This window comes from Aquarana catesbeiana, linkage group LG05, assembly GCF_042186555.1.
Source record: "Aquarana catesbeiana isolate 2022-GZ linkage group LG05, ASM4218655v1, whole genome shotgun sequence".
NCBI lineage: Eukaryota > Metazoa > Chordata > Amphibia > Anura > Ranidae > Aquarana > Aquarana catesbeiana.
Genome location: NC_133328.1, coordinates 652,767,403 through 652,786,037, shown reverse-complemented (window position 1 = coordinate 652,786,037; position 18,635 = coordinate 652,767,403). Strand labels below are relative to the sequence as shown.

The window sequence follows — 18,635 nt, the reverse complement described above, 5'->3', positions numbered from 1 at the left end:
GCTCCCACCTCCTCCCTCAGATCCCCCCTAATTTAGTACTGCTCCCCCCTCAGGTCCCAGGTCCTCCCTCAGTTCTCAGCTCCTCCCTCAGTTCCCAGCTATACCCTCCGGTCTCGGCTCCTCCCTCAGTTCCCCCCTTATTTAGTACTGCTCCCCCAGTTTCCACATCCTCCCTCAGTTACTCCGAATTTAGTACTGCTTCCCAGTTTCTCCCTCAGGTCCAAGGTCCTCCCCCAACTCCTAACTCTTTCTTTTTACAGCTCCTTCCTCAGTTCCCAGCTTTACCCTAAAGTCTCGGCTCCTTCCTCAGTTTCCCCCTTATTTAGTACTGCTCCCTCAGTTCTAAGCTCCTCCCTCATTCCTTGCTGCTTTCCCAGTTCCCAGCCCCTCCCTCAGGTCCCAGGTCCTCCCTCAACTCCTAACTCCTCTTTTAGTTTCCAGCTCTTCCCTCAGTTCTCAGTTCCTCCCTTAGTTCCCAGCTCTTCCATCAGTTCTCAGTTCCTACTTCAGTTCCAGCTTCTCCCTCAAGTCCAGATTCATCCTAAGGTCTCAGCCCCCCCCCCAGTCCCCCGATCCTTATTTAGTACTGCTCCCCAGTTCCCAGCTCCCAGCTCCTCCCTCAGTTCTCAGCTCCTCCCGCATTCCTTGCTGCTTCCCCAGTTCAAAGCTCCTCCTTCAGTTCTCAGCTCCTCTCTCATTTATTGCTGCTTTCCCAGTTCCCAGCTCCTTTCTCAGGTCCCAGGTCCTCCCTCAACTCCTAACTCCTCTTCCAGTTTCCAGCTTCACCCTCCATCAGTTCCCAGTTAATACCTCAGTTCTCAGCTCCACCTTCAGGACCTAACCATTCTTTCAGTTTCAAGCTCCTCCCTCAATTCTCAGCTCCTTCTTTATTTCCCAGCTCCTTTTTCAGTTTCCAGCTCCTCCCTCAGTTCTCATCTCCAACTTCAGGACCTCGCAATTCTTCCAGTTTCCAGGTCTTCCCCCAGTTCTCAGCTCCTCCCTCAGCTCTCAGCTCCACCTTCAGGACTTAGCCCATTCTTTCAGTTTAGCCATTCTTTCAGTTACCAGCTCCTCCCCCATTTCTCAGCTCTTCCCTCGGTTCTCATTTCAACCTTCAGGACCTAGCAGTTCTTTCAGTTTTCAACTCCTCCCCCAGTTCTCAGCTCCTCCCCTAGTTCTTAGCTCCCCCCCATAGTTCTCAGCTCCACCTTCAGAACCTAACCATTCTTTCAGTTTCCAGCTCCTGTCTCAATTCTCAGCTTCTTCTTTATTTCCCAGCTACTCTCTCAGTTTCTAGCTCCTCCCTTAGTTTTTAGCTCCTCCCTCAGTTCTCATCTCCAAGTGGGGACCTAGCCATTCTTTCAGTTTCCAGGTCCTCCCCAAGTTCTCAGCTTCTCCCTCAGTTCTCAGCTGCACCTTCAGGATCTAGCCATTCCTTTAGTTTCCAGCTCCTGCCTCAGTTCTCAGCTCCTCCCTCCGTTCTCAGCACCTCCCTCAGTTCTCAGCACCACCTTCAGGACCTAGCCATTCTTTCAGTTTCCAGCTCCTCCCTAAGTTCTCAGGTCCTCCCTCAGTTCTCATCTCAACCTTCAGGACCTAGCTATTCTTTCAGTTTTCAGCTCCTCCCCCGGTTCTCAGCTCCCCCATAGTTCTCAGCTCCACCTTCAGGACCTAGCCATTCATTTAGTTTCCAGCTCCTGCCTCAGTTCTAAGCTCCTCTCTCAGTTCTCATCTCAACCTTCACAACCTAGTCATTCTTTCAGTTTCCAGCTCCTCTCTCAGTTCTCAGCTCCTACCACAGTTCTCAGCTCCACCTTCAGGACCTAGTCATTCTTTCAGTTCCCAGCTACTCCCTCAGTTTCCAGCTCCTCCCTCAGTTCCCAGCTCCTCCCTCAGTTTCCAGCTCCTCCCTCAGTTCCCAGGTCTTGCCCCCCCCCACATGTAAGGAACATAGATGAGGCCATCCACTAACATGTTTGGAACGATATTGAGGCGCCCGGCGTCTGGTGGGTTGTTCTCTTTGTAGGAAGAGGCTGCCAGCTGCTTGTAATGGATCCGTCCATCCTCCAGGCCCAGCGCTCCGTCACATGAAGCTGTCATGGTGGGTCACACATGTATAAGTCACACACAGACCTGTACAAACTTCCCCAGACATTGAGATTATTGTTTAATCGTTTACCTGGAGGTGGGGAAATGTCTCCCTCTGGGAATTTAGGCTGAGTGGTGCCTGCAGGTCCCTGTGAGAGAAAACAGAAACCCCGTGTGATGTGGGTGATATTTGCACCAAGGCTGGGGGAGGGGGGTTGGGGGTAAGTGGGGAAGGGGCGTGGATTACACACCATGTCACAGCCAATTGCCAGCATCCTGCTCACCTGTCCTGTGGCTTTGGTTGGTCTAGCTGAAGGGGTGGGAACAATCGGCCAATGAGGACTTTCTCCTCCCACTGCGGTAGAGCTGCAGAGTAATAACAGATATAGGTTAGATGTCAGCCGTGGTGGATCAGACCCGGCTTTAGGGTTCAGGTTGTACTGGGCCGTATTTACCATCATCACCCACAGGGTCACCCCCACCATACATGAACGTCCTTCTCATCTCACCTCCAGGGGGCGCTGGGCAGCGTTGTGGACACACAGCCAATCTCATCTGCCCCGTCAGCACAATCAGGGTGGCCGTCGCACCGTTGGGACGCCAAAACGCAGTTACCGGAAGATTTACAGTAAAACTCCGAATTTGCACACCCCAATCTGGCGGGGGAGAGCGGGGAAGGGGCGGTGCCTGTGACACAAGACACACAGAACTGTTAGATACAATAAGTCAGCACATTGAGGGTTAAAAATGACCCATAACCAAAATCATATCAGGAGGATCAATACATAACACGCTCAGCCAACCAATGGGAAGGTGAGGAATGATTGCACCTGATTTTTAGGCCCCGATTGATAATATCTCATTTTTAATCCCTGATTGATGATCTCTGACTGATGATCCCCAATTGAAAATATCTGATTGATGATCCCTTAATAATTATACCGATTGATGATTTCTGATTGAAGATCCCTGATTGATGATCACTGATTGATAACCTCTAATGTCTAATCCCTGACTGGTAATACCTGAATTTAACTCTGGTTGATGATCCTTAATTGATGATTCCTGACTGGTAATCATTGATTGATGATCTCTGACTGATGATCCCTGATTAAAAATATCTGATGATTCCTAATAATAATAATACTGATTGATGACCTCTGATTGATAATCCCTGATTTTTAACTCTCGTTAATGGTCCCATCCCCCCCCCTGGTTATTGATCCTCGATTGATGATTCTTGACTGATAATCACCGATTGTGACACTTGATTGATAATCCCTGATTGAAGATCTGATTGATGATCTCTGATTGATAATCCCTGATTGATGACCCCTGATTGATGACCCCTGATTGATGATCTCTGATTGATAATCTCTGATTGATGACCCCTGATTGATGATCTCTGATTGATGACCCCTGATTGATGACCCCTGATTGATAATCTCTGATTGATGACCCCTGATTGATGATCTCTGATTGATGACCCCTGATTGATGATCTCTGATTGATGATCTCTGATTGATGACCCCTGATTGATAATCTCTGATTGATGACCCCTGATTGATGACCCCTGATTGATGACCCCTGATTGATGACCCCTGATTGATGATCTCTGATTGATGACTCCTGATTGATGATCTCTGATTGATGATCTCTGATTGATGATCTCTGATTGATGACCCCTGATTGATGACTCCTGATTGATGATCTCTGATTGATGACCCCTGATTGATGACCCCTGATTGATGACCCTTGTTTTATGAGCCCTGACTCATGGCCCCTGATTGATTATCCCTTATTGATGACCCCTGATTGATAATTACTGATTAATGACCCCTGATTGATGATCTCTGATTGATGACCCCTGATTGATGATCTCTGATTGATGATCTCTGATTGATGACCCCTGATTGATGATCTCTGATTGATGACCCCTGATTGATAATCTCTGATTGATGATCTCTGATTGATGATCTCTGATTGATGATCTCTGATTGATGACCCCTGATTGATAATCTCTGATTGATGATCTCTGATTGATGATCTCTGATTGATGACCCCTGATTGATGACCCCTGATTGATAATCTCTGATTGATGATCTCTGATTGATGATCTCTGATTGATGACCCCTGATTGATGACCCCTGATTGATGACCCCTGATTAATGATCTCTGATTGATAATCCCTGATTGATGACCCTTGTTTTATGAGCCCTGACTCATGGCCCCTGATTGATTATCCCTTATTGATGACCCCTGATTGATAATTACTGATTGATGACCCCTGATTGATGATCTCTGATTGATGACCCCTGATTAATGACCCCTGATTGATTATCTCTGATTGATTACCCCTGATTGATGATCTCTGATTGATGACCCCTGATTGATGACCCCTAATTGATGACCCCTGATTGATTATCTCTGATTGATTACCCCTGATTGATTATCCCTTATTGATGACCCCTGATTGATTATCTCTGATTGATTACCCCTGATTGATTATCCCTTATTGATGACCCCTGATTAATAATTACTGATTGATGACCCCTGATTACATTAGACCCCCACACCATGCAGTACACAGATACAGAAATTAATGTTCAGGTCTGGACAAAATAAAAAAAAACATATTTCATATATTTTTGCATTATAGAAACAATTCTGTATGTTCTGTCTCTTTAAAAACACCAAAAGTACAGAGATGGACCGGTTGATCTGCTAGAAATACATTTAGATTCCTATTTCCTGCAGTGAGAACATTGCCTACATCTCCTCTGCTGCACCGAAATCCCAGACCTGCCCAGTTCTCCTCTGCTGGACTATAGGACACCTCCCCCCTTATGTAATATAGATAAAGGGAGGGGTTTTGGAAAATGGGAGAGGGGAATTATGGAGATGAGGAGAGGTAGATAAGAAGAAGGAGAGGAGTTATGGAGATTAGGGGGTGGGGTTATGGCAATGAGAACAGTAGGCGGGGTGATGAGGAGAGGAGTTATGGAAATGAGATTAGGGGGAGGGATTATGGAGATGAGGGTAAGGAGTGAGGAGAGGGGGGAGGGGTTATGTAAATGAGAAGGGGAGGGGTTATGGAGATGAGGAGAGAGGAAGAGGGATTATGAAGATGAAATGAGTGGGAGGGGCTATGGAGATGAGGAGAGGTTATGTGGATGAGAAGGGGAGGGGTTATGGAGATGAGAAGGGGTGGGGTTATGGCAATGAGAACAGTAGGCGGGGTTATGGCAATGGAGGGGGAGGAGTTATGAAGATGAAATGAGTGGGAGGGATTATATAGATTAGAAAGGAGGACGGGGTTATGGAGATGAGGAGAGAGGGAGGGGTTATGGAGATGAGGCGAGGGGGAGGAGTTTTGAAGATGAAATTAGTGGGAGGGGATTTGGAGATGTGAAAGGGGAAGAGGCCATAGAGATGAGGAGAGGGGGAGGAGCTAGGAAGATGAAATAAGTGGGAGGGGTTATGGAGATGAAATGAGTGGGAGGACTTATGGAGATGAGAAAGGGGAGGGGTCAAGGAGAGGGGGAGGGGCAGATCTGACAACACTACTTGGAGAGGAGAGGACCATGTTGTCAGAAGTCGGGAGCTCGCTGGATTTCTGGCAGATCACGGGATATCTGATGTACTTTAGTTGCAGGTCGTGGTGTTTTCTCTGCCGGATTGGGACACTGGACCCCCCAATTGCCCCCATCCCCCCACATTACCACAATAGATCTCGTCTGATTGGTCCCCGCAGTCGTTGATTCCATTGCACACAACTCCATGGGGTCCGGCCAGGACACAGCGCCCATTGTGACACCGGAACTGACCGGGCCGGCACTGGTGTTGGGTGGGAACGGGTGTGGTGGGTCCGACAGACACTGAAATGGAGAAGAGAGGAACCTGTTAGTGATCAAGGCATGCTGGGACTTGTAGTTCTCTCACACATTCCTATCTCTGCTGCGTTTACCTTCTCCGCAGCCCAGGAGCTCCACGCGGAGGAATATCCGGCTGTGATAATGGTGGGGGAGGATCCGCACATAGCGCGCGCTGACCGTCACATCAAAGCTCCGGGCCACTGGTGTGGAACCATCGAAATTTCCCCGGAAAACCTGAGTGAGGACAAGGACCGGCTTTACTCCTCCCTCCCCAATGTAATGATGAGGAAGTATTTTCTACACATCTGCCGTTTGTTTTGTTCTGAACCGAAATTTTCATACATTTTTCGTTATTCGGAGATATGGATGTATCCGAATTACAATGGTAACGAAATGAAACAAATCTGAATTAACAAAACTAAATTCGGCCAAAATTCTAATTCAAATCTAATTTGAATCGAACTCTAATGCCCCGTACACACGGTCCGATTTTCCAACGGAAAAAGTGCGATCGGATTGTGTTGTCGGAAATTCCGACCGTGTGTGGGCTCCATCGGACTTTTTCCATCGGAATTTCCGACACACAAAGTTTGAGAGCAGGATATAAAATTTTACTGACAACAAAATCCGATTGGTTAAATTCCGATCGTGTGTACACAATTCCAACGCACAAAGTGCCACGCATGCACAGAATAAATTAAGAGACAAAAGCTATTGGCCACTGCCCCGTTTATAGTCCCGACGTACGTGTTTTACGTCACCACGTTTAGAACGATCCGATTTTCTGACAACTTTGTGTGACCGTGTGTATGCAAGGCAAGTTTGAGCCAACATCCGTCGGAAAAAATCCATGGATTTTGTTGTCGGAATGTCCGATCAATGTCCGATCGTGTGTACAGGGCATAACACAAATTTGAAAACAAGAATAGTATAATATAGAATAGAAAATAAAAGAATAGAATCAAATATAATACAAATTAAAGGAATAAAAAAGAATAGAAAATATTAGAATAGAAAATAAAAGAATAGAATCAAATATAATAGAAAATAGAGGAATAGAATATAAAAGAATATAAAATATTAGAATAGAATATAAAAGAATAGAGTAAAATAGAAAATTATGGAATAGAAAATAAAATAATAGAATAGAAAACAATAGCGTAAAACTGAACAGAATAGAACAGAGAAGAATAGAATACAAAAATAGAAAAAGTAATAAAATATAAAAATAGAATAAAAAAAATAGGGATATAACCGTCTTCTGAAAATTCAAATTTCGAATAGAATGAATTCAAATAGAATAGAAAAGAATAGAATAAAAAAACAATAGAAAAGAATAAAAAAGAATATAACCATCATGTTTTCCTTCTGCACATGTCTAGTATTTTCTGTATTATCTATGTGATATTGTAGATCTTTGTTACCATTCTCTAAGCATGGAGGGCGCTGTGTCGGTCACTTGCTGTATACAGCTGGCTCCAGTGAGAGATATCATTAATACTTGGCCAATCAGCAGCTTGGGGAATATCTGGTGCATGCTGGGAGTGTTAATAAATACCTCAGGCACTTTGTGGTACATGGCCCTCCCTCTGGGGTTTTCACTTAGAGAGGATGTATCTGAGACATCCTGGCCTTTAGAGCTTTGTGGGAAGCTGCTGGAATGTTCCCTCCCCGGAGGACCTCTTGAGATACCGGCTGCCATGGAGTGCTATTTTAGGGCCTAGAGGAAGCAGACTGCGGTTGTCCTCCCCAATGATGGAGGTGGTGAGCGACCAACTGAGCTGGAACGTAGATTAGGTTACTCCAGCCAAGGCACTCTACGTCCTGCTCCATTGGCCATCACATCAATCGTGGCATCCCAAAAAATCTTCTTCATCACAAAAACCCGGTGTTAATGTTTATTAGTATCCGGCACAAACGCGATGCCACCTGCTCCACTAGGAGATTAATCATAGCGTCAACCTTTCCAAGCTGCCTTCCATGAAGTCTTCCTTCACACATGTTCAGTCTGTGACATGTATGTTATATGTGGGTACACCAATCACATGTAACATGTGGGTTAGGCGTGTGTACATCTCATTGTACTGGCCATGGGTGCTCCTCAGGATTGGCACTCACCTTGGTGTCTGATTCAGTGTCAGAGCTCCTCTCGGTGTAATTGGACCAGTGTATCCCGTCATCACTGAACTGGACTGAGAAGCTGCTGACATAGAAATCGAAGGATCCGCCACCCTGCACTGCAATTCCTGGAACACAATGGAGAGTGACATCACAATGAGAGTATATCCCAAAGTATACCTGTCTATTCAGGTACGATCATACCGCCATATGACCAGAGATATGTTCCTCTCTGCTCCTCCCGCCCTCTCTATACCAGAGGACACTACAATGTGACCCGCTCTACAACAAAAGAACACGGCTCTAGGCAGACATCTCATAATGCATCCCACCTGCTGATGGAAACAGGCGCTGGCTCTACATGTAGGAATGAATCGAAGAAAAGGCTGGACGGCCGCACTCTGCTGACACCTTTATTGAAGACGGTTTAAAAATTCTTCTGGTACAAAGACATCAGAGGCACAGGATCAATGACAAGCACCACTATGGGGTGCTTAGTCATAGACCCGCTCTGGTGCTGTGTCCGGGGTCATGTCCACACACGTGGTTGCCCTCTGAAGTCTGTGGATGGCTATGAGGGAGACTGTGCCCATTCCTGATACATTGTGGAAGGGATCATACACAGAAATCACTCCCAGATGTGTGAATACACAATACAGTCCAGGGGAGGTGATCCACAATGATCTAGAACAAACCTCAGGTCGCCTGACATCATTCCAGATACCTGTGAGGTTCCTGGGCTCCAGCTAGTGATCCAAAATAATCTGGGCCAAGTCCTGGATCACTTGAATCCAGTTCAGAAACCTGTGAGGTTCCTGGGCTCCTACAGGCGAACCACAATGATCTGGGCGGAAGCCCGGATCACCTGACATCAGTCCAGATACCTGTGAGGTTCTTTGGCTCCTGAAGGTGATCTACAATGATCTGGAACAAATCTTGGATCACCGGACACCAGTCCAGATACCTGTGAGGTCCCTTGGCTTCTGCATGTGATCCGCAATAACATGGAACAAACTTTAGATCACCTAATACCTTACAAGATACCTGTGAGGCGCCTCAGCTCCTACAGGTGTTCCACAATGATCTTCACCAAATGGATTACCTGACACCAGTCCAGATTCCTGTGATGTTCCTGGGCTCCTACAAGTGAGCCACAATGATCTGGACAAAAGCCTGGATGACCTCACACCAGTCCAGATACCTATGAGGTTCCACAACTCCTGCAGGTGTTCCAAAATGACCTGGAACAAACCCCAGATCACCTAACAGCAGTCTAGAGACCTGTGATGCCCCTTGGCCCCTGCAGGGGTTCCATTATGATCTTGACCAAGTCCTGGATCACTTGATACCAGTCCAGATACCTGTGAGGTTCCTGAGCTCCTACAGGTGAACTACAATGATCTGGACGGAAGCCTTGATCACCTGATACCAGTTCAGATACCTGTGAGGTTCCACAACTCCTGCTGGTGGTCCACAATGATCTGGAAAAAAATTCTGCATCACCTGACACCAGTTATAATGCCTGTGAGGTACCTTGGCTTATGCAGATAATGCACAATAATTTGGAACAAACTTTGGATCATCTGATACCTGTCTAGATACCTGTGAGGGTTCCACAACTCCTGCAGGTAATCCACAATGATCTGGAAAAACACTGGATCACCTGACACCAGTCTAGACACCTGTGAGGTTCCTGGGCTCCTGCAGGTGATCCACAATGATCTGGGCCAAACCCTGGATGACCTGACACCAGTCCATATACCTGTGAGGTTCCTCACTGCATGCCGGTGATCCATAAAAGATCTAGGAACAAAGCCTGGATCACCTGACACCGGTCTAGATACCTGTGAGGTCCCTGTGAGGTCCCTGGGCTCCTGCAGGTGATTCACAAAAATCTGGAACAAACCCTGGATGACCTGACACCAGTCCAGATACCTATAAGGTTCCTGGGCTCCTGCGGGTGATCCACAATGATCTGGGCCAAACCCTGGATGACCTGACACCAGTCCATATACCTGTAAGGTTCCTCGGCTCCTGCAGGTCAATCTGTAGATGGGGTGCCCTGGCCGGGTGATCTGGGTAATCACTGTTCTGTGGGCTCCAGCCATGAAGTGCCGCCATCGGAGAGACTCGGTTGAGCTGGGCTGTGTATGCCGGATGATCAACGAGTTCTGAGGAGGCTGTAAAGCTGTACGGTGGGAGCTGGGAGATCCGGAGAGGTTTATAACATTCGTCTGTGAAGACAAGGGACAGACATGGTGAGAATCGGTGACCTGGCACTGAATATTAAATCAACATGAATGTATGTAGAAGTGAGAAGATATTTTCTTTATTCAGTGTTAGTTTAGACGAACGTTCACAACTTAGAGCATGACAAGATTGTCCCGCAGACCTGAATGAGCATCGAGCTGCCAGCAAATCTCTGATGGGACCAGGCAGGCTTGTGGTGTGGATGAGTTCATCATCGTTCACCTTATGGACCATCAGAGAAGAATCGCAGACCATCCAACTACCACCCCCAAGGAAGAAGAGGCCTTTAGAATCTAAGACCCTGCACTGTCTGGGAACCATCACTCTTAGATCAGAGGAATTATGTGTCATCTATAATGACATCTAGAATATTCATTGTAGAAGGAGGAATTGTATTATGATAGCACTGTGAGCCTAACGCAGACATTAAATGGTACATCCTGGCCTTATGGAACAACCTAAGGATGGACTGAATAGTTTTATGGGCCGGTTCATAGCAGCCATGGTATGTTTGGACCTGCTGTGATTGGGATGATGTGCTGGTCTGTGCATTTGTGGGCCAAATCTCCCCTAAACCGCGTGCCTGGTGCGTGTTTGGGCAGTAGGAAAAGCAAAAGGATGCCAGGATTCCAAATTCTGAAATCTCAGAGGCGTGTGGGAATTACTAGGCTCCACAACCTTTAGAATGCGCCAGACTGTATGCACGCTAGTTTTTGGGTGAGTCGTCCTCCAGTGGTGGCATCGCAGGCTGTGATAACTGTTCCACCACACCACTGTTCTACCTCCCCAAAAGAAGGTCTTTTCTCATTTCTCCTCCATCAAACAAGTATCTTGCTACTGTTAGCGAGTTGTCCTGGGTCTAATGCCTCGATATAAATTCTAAGGGAAACTGCATTCCTCCTCCTCTGTGATGTATACTAGAGACGTGTAGTCACCAGGCAGTTAATGAAGTGTCGGCTTTCCATGCTTATCATATCATGAATTCACACAGATACATCACACGTCCCCCGTACTTACCTCCTGCAGTGGGCAGTGGGTAGGTAGTAAGCCCAGGGATGGGGATGGTGACCGGAAGGCTTGTAGGTTGCATGCTGGAACCTTCTGTCTTGTTTGGAGCTGAGGGAAGGGAATAGGTGTTCAATATCTATATCTATGGAAATATAACCAATATACACAAATCTCTTTTTTGATTCTTAATACTCCCAGGGTCCCACCAACTCCCCATAGGGTCCAACCACGCCCCCCTGGGGTCTCAGCAGCTCCCCCTGGGGTCCCTCCACGTCCCCCTGGGTTCTTACCACCTCCCACTGTTCTTCCTCAGGGGTCCAACCACATCCTCCTGGGGTCCCACCTCCTCCCCCAGAGGTCCAACCACATCCTCCCGGGGTCCCACCTCCTCCCCCAGAGGTCCAACCACATCCTCCTGGGGTCCTACCTCCTCACCCAGAGGTCCAACCACATCCTCCTGGGGTCCCACCTCCTCCCCCAGAGGTACAACCACATCGCCCTGGGGTCCCACCTCCTCCCCCAGAGGTCCAACCACATCCTCCTGGGGTCCCACCCCCTCCCCCAGAGGTCCAACCACATCCTCCTAGGGTCCCACCTCCTCATCCAGAGGTCCAACCACATCGTCCTGGGGTCCCACCTCCTCATCCAGAGGTCCAACCACATCGTCCTGGGGTCCCACCTCCTCCCACTGCCCTCCCTCAGGTGTCCAATCACAACCCACTGGGGTCCCACCTCCCCCTTTCCTTCCCCAGGGTCCAACCACATCCCCCAGAGGTCCAACCACATCCCCCTGGGGTTCTACTGCCTCCCCCTTGTTTATCACCCCTGGGGTCCTACCTCCCCTCCCTCCTCCAGGGGTCCAACCACATCCTCCTGGAGTCCCACCTCCTCCCCCTGCTTTACCAACCCTGGGGTCCCACCTCCTCCCCTGCCCTCCCCACAGGGTCAAACCACATCTCCCTGGGGTCCCACCTCCTCCCACTGCCCTCCCCCAGGGGTCTCACTGCCTCCCCCAGGTTTACCACCCCTGGGGTCCCACCTTCCCCACCTCCCCTGTCCTCCAGAGGTCCAACCACATCCCCCAGAGGTCCAACCATATCCACTGGGGTTCTACTGCCTCCCCCTTGTTTACCACCCCTGGGCCCCCCCCTCCCTCCAGGGGTCCACTCACATCCTCCTGGAGTCCCACCTCCTCCCCCCTGTCCTCCCCCAGTGGTCCAAACACATCCTCCTGAGGTTCCACCTTCTCCCCCTGCTTTACCACCCCTGGGGTCCTATCTCCTCCCCACAGGGTCAAACCACATCTCCCTGGGGTCCCACCTCCTCCTACTGCCCTCCCCCAGGGGTCCCAATCCCCCCCCCAATCCTCCTCCAGGAGTCCAACCACATTCCCCAGAGGTACAACCACATCTCCCTGCTTAACTCTCCACCCCCTCCGTGGGGTCCCACCACCTCCCCCTGCAGTTTCACCAACTTTCCCAGAGACCAGCAATCCATGTATCTGTCTCTCCCACTCCCGTCAGCTGGCTTCCTCTGCAGTTCTAGTGACTGACTACAGAAAGTATAAAGTGATAATGTGTATTCCGTTCATTTACATCCGACTAATAAAACCAGCTGTGATCTCATATTTACTATTTATGTATTTTTACCGGGAACAGGAGGCGGTGCCATTTATCATGACGGCGGATGGACATACACTCACCTGTTTCTGAACAATGGCAGCAGGTGTCCCCTGAACCCTCCACCAGGAACTGACCCTGCAAGAGATGGAGCACAGTCTTGTGGGTGGAGAATGCTAACTGGTTGCTATGGGTTACTGCATGTATTATATAATGGATGATGACACCTCTACAGACCGTACAGTACTATAGATCTCACCTTGGGGCACCCCACATTAGTGAACTGGCAGAATTGGGAGCACTGTACGCTCAGGTTGAGCAGACATTGGCACACATGGCATTCTCCAGACCTCCAACGTTCACCGGTGCTGTATGTCTTCCCATGGTGTGTACACGCCTCACACGGCTCCGTCTGACACCTGGAATTAAAGAGGGGAGATAAATCTGTCAGGGGCAGAGAATACAAAGGGATCTGGAGGTACTATGCGTCAACCGTACAACTACCACCAACACCTTGCCCTGTACGGCCCCTCCTCTTACACTGACCCCTTGCCATGGTGGCACCTCCCCTCACTTTGACCCCTCATTGTGGTGGAACCTCCTCTCACTTTGACCCCTCATTGTGGTGGAACCTCCTCTCACTTTGACCCCTCATCGAGGTGGCAACTCCAATCACTCTGACCCCTAGCCATGGTGGCACCTATTCTCACTTTGACCCCTCGTCGAGGTGGCACCTCCAATCACACTGACCCCTAGCCATGGTGGTACCTATTCTCACATTGACCCCTAGCCATGGTGGCACCCCCAATCACATTGACACCTCACTGTGATGGTGCCCATGTATTTATTGACCTCTAGCTATGGCGGCACCTCCAATCACATTAACCTCTCGCCATGTTGGCACTTCCTCTCACATTGACCCCTAGCCCTGGTGGCATCTCCAGTCACATTTACACCTGACCATGGTGGCTCCTCCTCTCACATTAACACCACACCTTGGTGGCTCCTCCTCTCACGCTGACCCCTTTCCATGGTGGCTCCTTCTCTCACATTGACACCTTTCCATGGCAACACCTCCACTCACCTGCGGGCCTTCCGGTAGATTCCACGGCACTGCTTCCCATTGCCATGTTTGCTGGGATTGTTGGGGCTACGGAAAGACCACTGGATGCTCTGCACCCCACATGGACCCAGACACTCTCCCCAGGGTGACCAGGCCGACCAGCCGCAGTTCACTAGAAATACAGACGCATCAATCATCATATAGAGTGTATGGGGGATGGTAAATCTCAGGCTTCTTCCTGTAGACTCCCACCTTACACGTACCCCGCGCCCCCTTACATGTACCACGCACCACCCTAACACGTACTCAACACCCCCTTACACGTACTCCGCACCCCCTTACACGTACTCCGCACCCCCTTACACGTACCCCGCACCCCCTTACATGTACCACGCACCACCCTAACACGTACTCCACACCCCCTTACACGTACCCCGCACCCCCTTACTCATACCCCGCACCCCCTTACTCGTACCCCGCATCCCCTTACTCGTACCCCGCACCCCCTTACTCGTACCCCGCATCCCCTTACTCGTACCCCGCACCCCCTTACACGTACTCCGCACCCCCTTACACGTACCCCACACCCCCTTACACGTACTCCGCACCCCCTTACACGTACCCCGCACCCCCTTACACGTACCCCGCACCCCCTTACTCGTACCCCGCACCCCCTTACACGTACTCCGCACCCCCTTACACGTACTCCGCACCCCCTTACATGTACTCCGCACCCCCTTACACGTACCCCGCACCCCCTTACACGTACTCCGCACCCCCTTACATGTACTCCGCACCCCCTTACACGTACCCCGCACCCCCTTACACGTACTCCGCACCCCCTTACATGTACTCCGCACCCCCTTACACGTACCCCGCACCCCCTTACATGTACCCCGCACCCCCTTACACGTACCCCGCACCCCCTTACTCATACCCCGCACCCCCTTACTCGTACCTCGCACCCCCTTACTCGTACCCCGCACCCCCTTACATGTACTCCGCACCCCCTTACACGTACCCCGCACCCCCTTACTCATACCCCGCACCCCCTTACTCGTACCTCGCACCCCCTTACTCGTACCCCGCACCCCCTTACTCATACCCCGCACCCCCTTACTCGTACCCTGCACCCCCTTACATGTACCACGCACCACCCTAACACGTACTCCACACCCCCTTACACGTACTCCGCACCCCCTTACACGTACTCCGCACCCCCTTACACGTACCCCGCACCCCCTTACACGTACCCCGCACCCCCTTACACGTACTCCGCACCCCCTTACACGTACTCCGCACCCCCTTACATGTACTCCGCACCCCCTTACACGTACCCCGCACCCCCTTACTCATACCCCGCACCCCCTTACTCGTACCCTGCACCCCCTTACATGTACCACGCACCACCCTAACACGTACTCCACACCCCCTTACACGTACTCCGCACCCCCTTACACGTACTCCGCACCCCCTTACACGTACCCCGCACCCCCTTACATGTACCACGCACCACCCTAACACGTACTCCACACCCCCTTACACGTACCCCGCACCCCCTTACTCATACCCCGCACCCCCTTACTCGTACCCCGCATCCCCTTACTCGTACCCCGCACCCCCTTACTCGTACCCCGCATCCCCTTACTCGTACCCCGCACCCCCTTACACGTACTCCGCACCCCCTTACACGTACCCCACACCCCCTTACACGTACTCCGCACCCCCTTACACGTACCCCGCACCCCCTTACACGTACCCCGCACCCCCTTACTCGTACCCCGCACCCCCTTACACGTACTCCGCACCCCCTTACACGTACTCCGCACCCCCTTACATGTACTCCGCACCCCCTTACACGTACCCCGCACCCCCTTACACGTACTCCGCACCCCCTTACATGTACTCCGCACCCCCTTACACGTACCCCGCACCCCCTTACACGTACTCCGCACCCCCTTACACGTACTCCGCACCCCCTTACACGTACCCCGCACCCCCTTACATGTACCCCGCACCCCCTTACACGTACCCCGCACCCCCTTACTCATACCCCGCACCCCCTTACTCGTACCTCGCACCCCCTTACTCGTACCCCGCACCCCCTTACATGTACTCCGCACCCCCTTACACGTACCCCGCACCCCCTTACTCATACCCCGCACCCCCTTACTCGTACCCTGCACCCCCTTACATGTACCACGCACCACCCTAACACGTACTCCACACCCCCTTACACGTACTCCGCACCCCCTTACACGTACTCCGCACCCCCTTACACGTACCCCGCACCCCCTTACACGTACCCCGCACCCCCTTACACGTACTCCGCACCCCCTTACACGTACTCCGCACCCCCTTACATGTACTCCGCACCCCCTTACACGTACCCCGCACCCCCTTACTCATACCCCGCACCCCCTTACTCGTACCCTGCACCCCCTTACATGTACCACGCACCACCCTAACACGTACTCCACACCCCCTTACACGTACTCCGCACCCCCTTACACGTACCCCGCACACCCCCTTACATGTACTCCGCACCCCCTTACACGTACCCCGCACCCCCTTACACGTACCCCACACCCCCTTACATGTACTCCGCACCCCCTTACACGTACCCCACACCCCCTTACATGTACTCCGCACCCCCTTACACGTACCCCGCACCCCCTTACACGTACCCCGCACCCCCTTACACGTACCCCGCACCCCCTTACTCATACCCCGCACCCCCTTACTCGTACCCCGCACCCCCTTACTCGTACCCCGCACTCCCTTACTCGTACTCCACACCCCCTTACTCGTACCACGCACCCCCTTACACGTACTCCATACCCCCTTACACATACCCCGCACCCCCAATGCATCAGTGATGTCACTCTACCAGAAACTGCTACACAGTGCAAGGAACTAAGAGACTACCACAGGACCTAACAAGAGAGTGTTCGATCCTGCTACCCAGGGCCGGGACAAGGAGTGGGCAGGAGGGGCGGCTTCCCTGGGCACTGTGGTTTCATGTGAGAAGGAGGGGGGGGCACTGCGGGGTGATTGAAGGGGAGGGGATTTGTGTTAGGAGGATCAATTTGGGAGGAGGAAGGGGGTAAGAATTGCTAAGAGTGGGGGGAAAGAGGATTTGTGCTAGGAAGGGAGATTTGGGGGGTTTGTGCTAGAAGAGGTGAAGGGAAGGAGAATTATGAGGGGAAATTTTTGTTTGGAGGGGATTTATGCTAGGAGGGGAAATTTGAGGGGTGGATTTGTGCTAGGAGGGGGGGATTTGGAGTGGGGGGGGGGTGTACTCGGAGGGGAAATTTGAGGAGTAGAGGATTTGTGCTAGGAGGGGTGAGTTTTTTGGCAGAGGGGCATTTGTGTTGGAGGGATTGGGGGGGCAAAGATATGTGCTGGGAGGGGGAATTTCAGCAGGGGGGGGGGCAGATTTGTACTGGGGGGTAAGCATGCAGATTAGTGCTCAATTTTTTTTGGGGGGGGGTGATTTTTGCTGACACGTAACGCTCATACATCTTGAGGGGGGTGCACTTTGGCATGTTGCCCTGGGCTCTAGATGACCTTGTCCTGGCACTGCTCCTACCACCCAGCTCCTGGCAGTAGACTGCACTTTGCTGAGCACTGACCGGTACACTCCGGGTTTGGTCGGCACTGTTTCATCTGACCCTCCTGGCAGGTGCAGATCTGACAGTTGGCTTTGACCAGTTGGCCGGGCCAGTAGGTGGCGCCCTCCACTTCACAGGGACACTCCTCTGGATGCACACAGTGATTCATATTGTCCATCAGGAGCCCATCAGGGCACCAGCAGCCTGGAAGGAGAAATGAGGAGAGCGGTGAGAGCAGCACAGAGGTGGCACCACACACACAGAGATCACAGGCGTCTCCTTTAATCGTCTTACCCGGAACACAGTGCTCATCGCCATGGCAGGTCCTCTTATTGGTCAGATCCGAGCAGGTCTGGGGACACGGGGCACACGGCTTATGCTGAAGATCGGCAGGACAAGACGGAGACTCTGGGCAGCCATCTTGTCGACACACATCTGCAGGGAAATCACAAATCGTCATTCCCTCCCCTGTCTGTTACATGGAAGATTCCAGATTAATATGAGAAATAAAACTCAGATTTATGAAAAGGAAGGATTGTCCGTCACATGGGGTTCAGTAGATCTGATGGAGGAAACTGTCCATGAGGACTAAACGGCCGAAGAACACAAGGAACTGAATTCATTCTCCACAGAGAAGAGACGATTAAGGGGATCACCATGGATGAAGATGATGAGGAATATGATCACCATGGATGATGATGATGATGAGGAATATGATCACCATGGATGATGATGATGAGGAATATGATCACCATGGATGAAGATGATGAGGAATATGATCACCATGGATGAAGATGATGAGGAATATGATCACCATGGCTGAAGATTATGAGGAATATGATCACCATGGCTGAAGATGATGAGGAATATGATCACCATGGATGAAGATTATGAGGAATATGATCACCATGGCTGATGATGATGAGGAATATGATCACCATGGATGATGATGATGAGGAATATGATCACCATGGATGATGATGATGATGAGGAATATGAT

At 50.8% G+C, this 18,635-nt stretch overlaps 1 protein-coding gene across 1 annotated transcript in view; it reads right to left on the bottom strand.

Moving 5' to 3' along the window:
• Window positions 1–18,635, bottom strand: part of LOC141146132 (SCO-spondin-like) — a 146,323-nt gene that overhangs the window by 69,731 nt on the left and 57,957 nt on the right. The window contains 14 exon segments of the mRNA XM_073632887.1: window positions 1,973–2,093; window positions 2,180–2,237; window positions 2,373–2,454; window positions 2,598–2,775; window positions 5,811–5,966; window positions 6,056–6,197; window positions 8,082–8,209; window positions 10,097–10,315; window positions 11,349–11,447; window positions 13,042–13,096; window positions 13,218–13,377; window positions 14,043–14,193; window positions 17,657–17,839; window positions 17,930–18,070. Of these exon segments, the coding sequence (XP_073488988.1) occupies window positions 1,973–2,093; window positions 2,180–2,237; window positions 2,373–2,454; window positions 2,598–2,775; window positions 5,811–5,966; window positions 6,056–6,197; window positions 8,082–8,209; window positions 10,097–10,315; window positions 11,349–11,447; window positions 13,042–13,096; window positions 13,218–13,377; window positions 14,043–14,193; window positions 17,657–17,839; window positions 17,930–18,070 (1,873 nt within the window).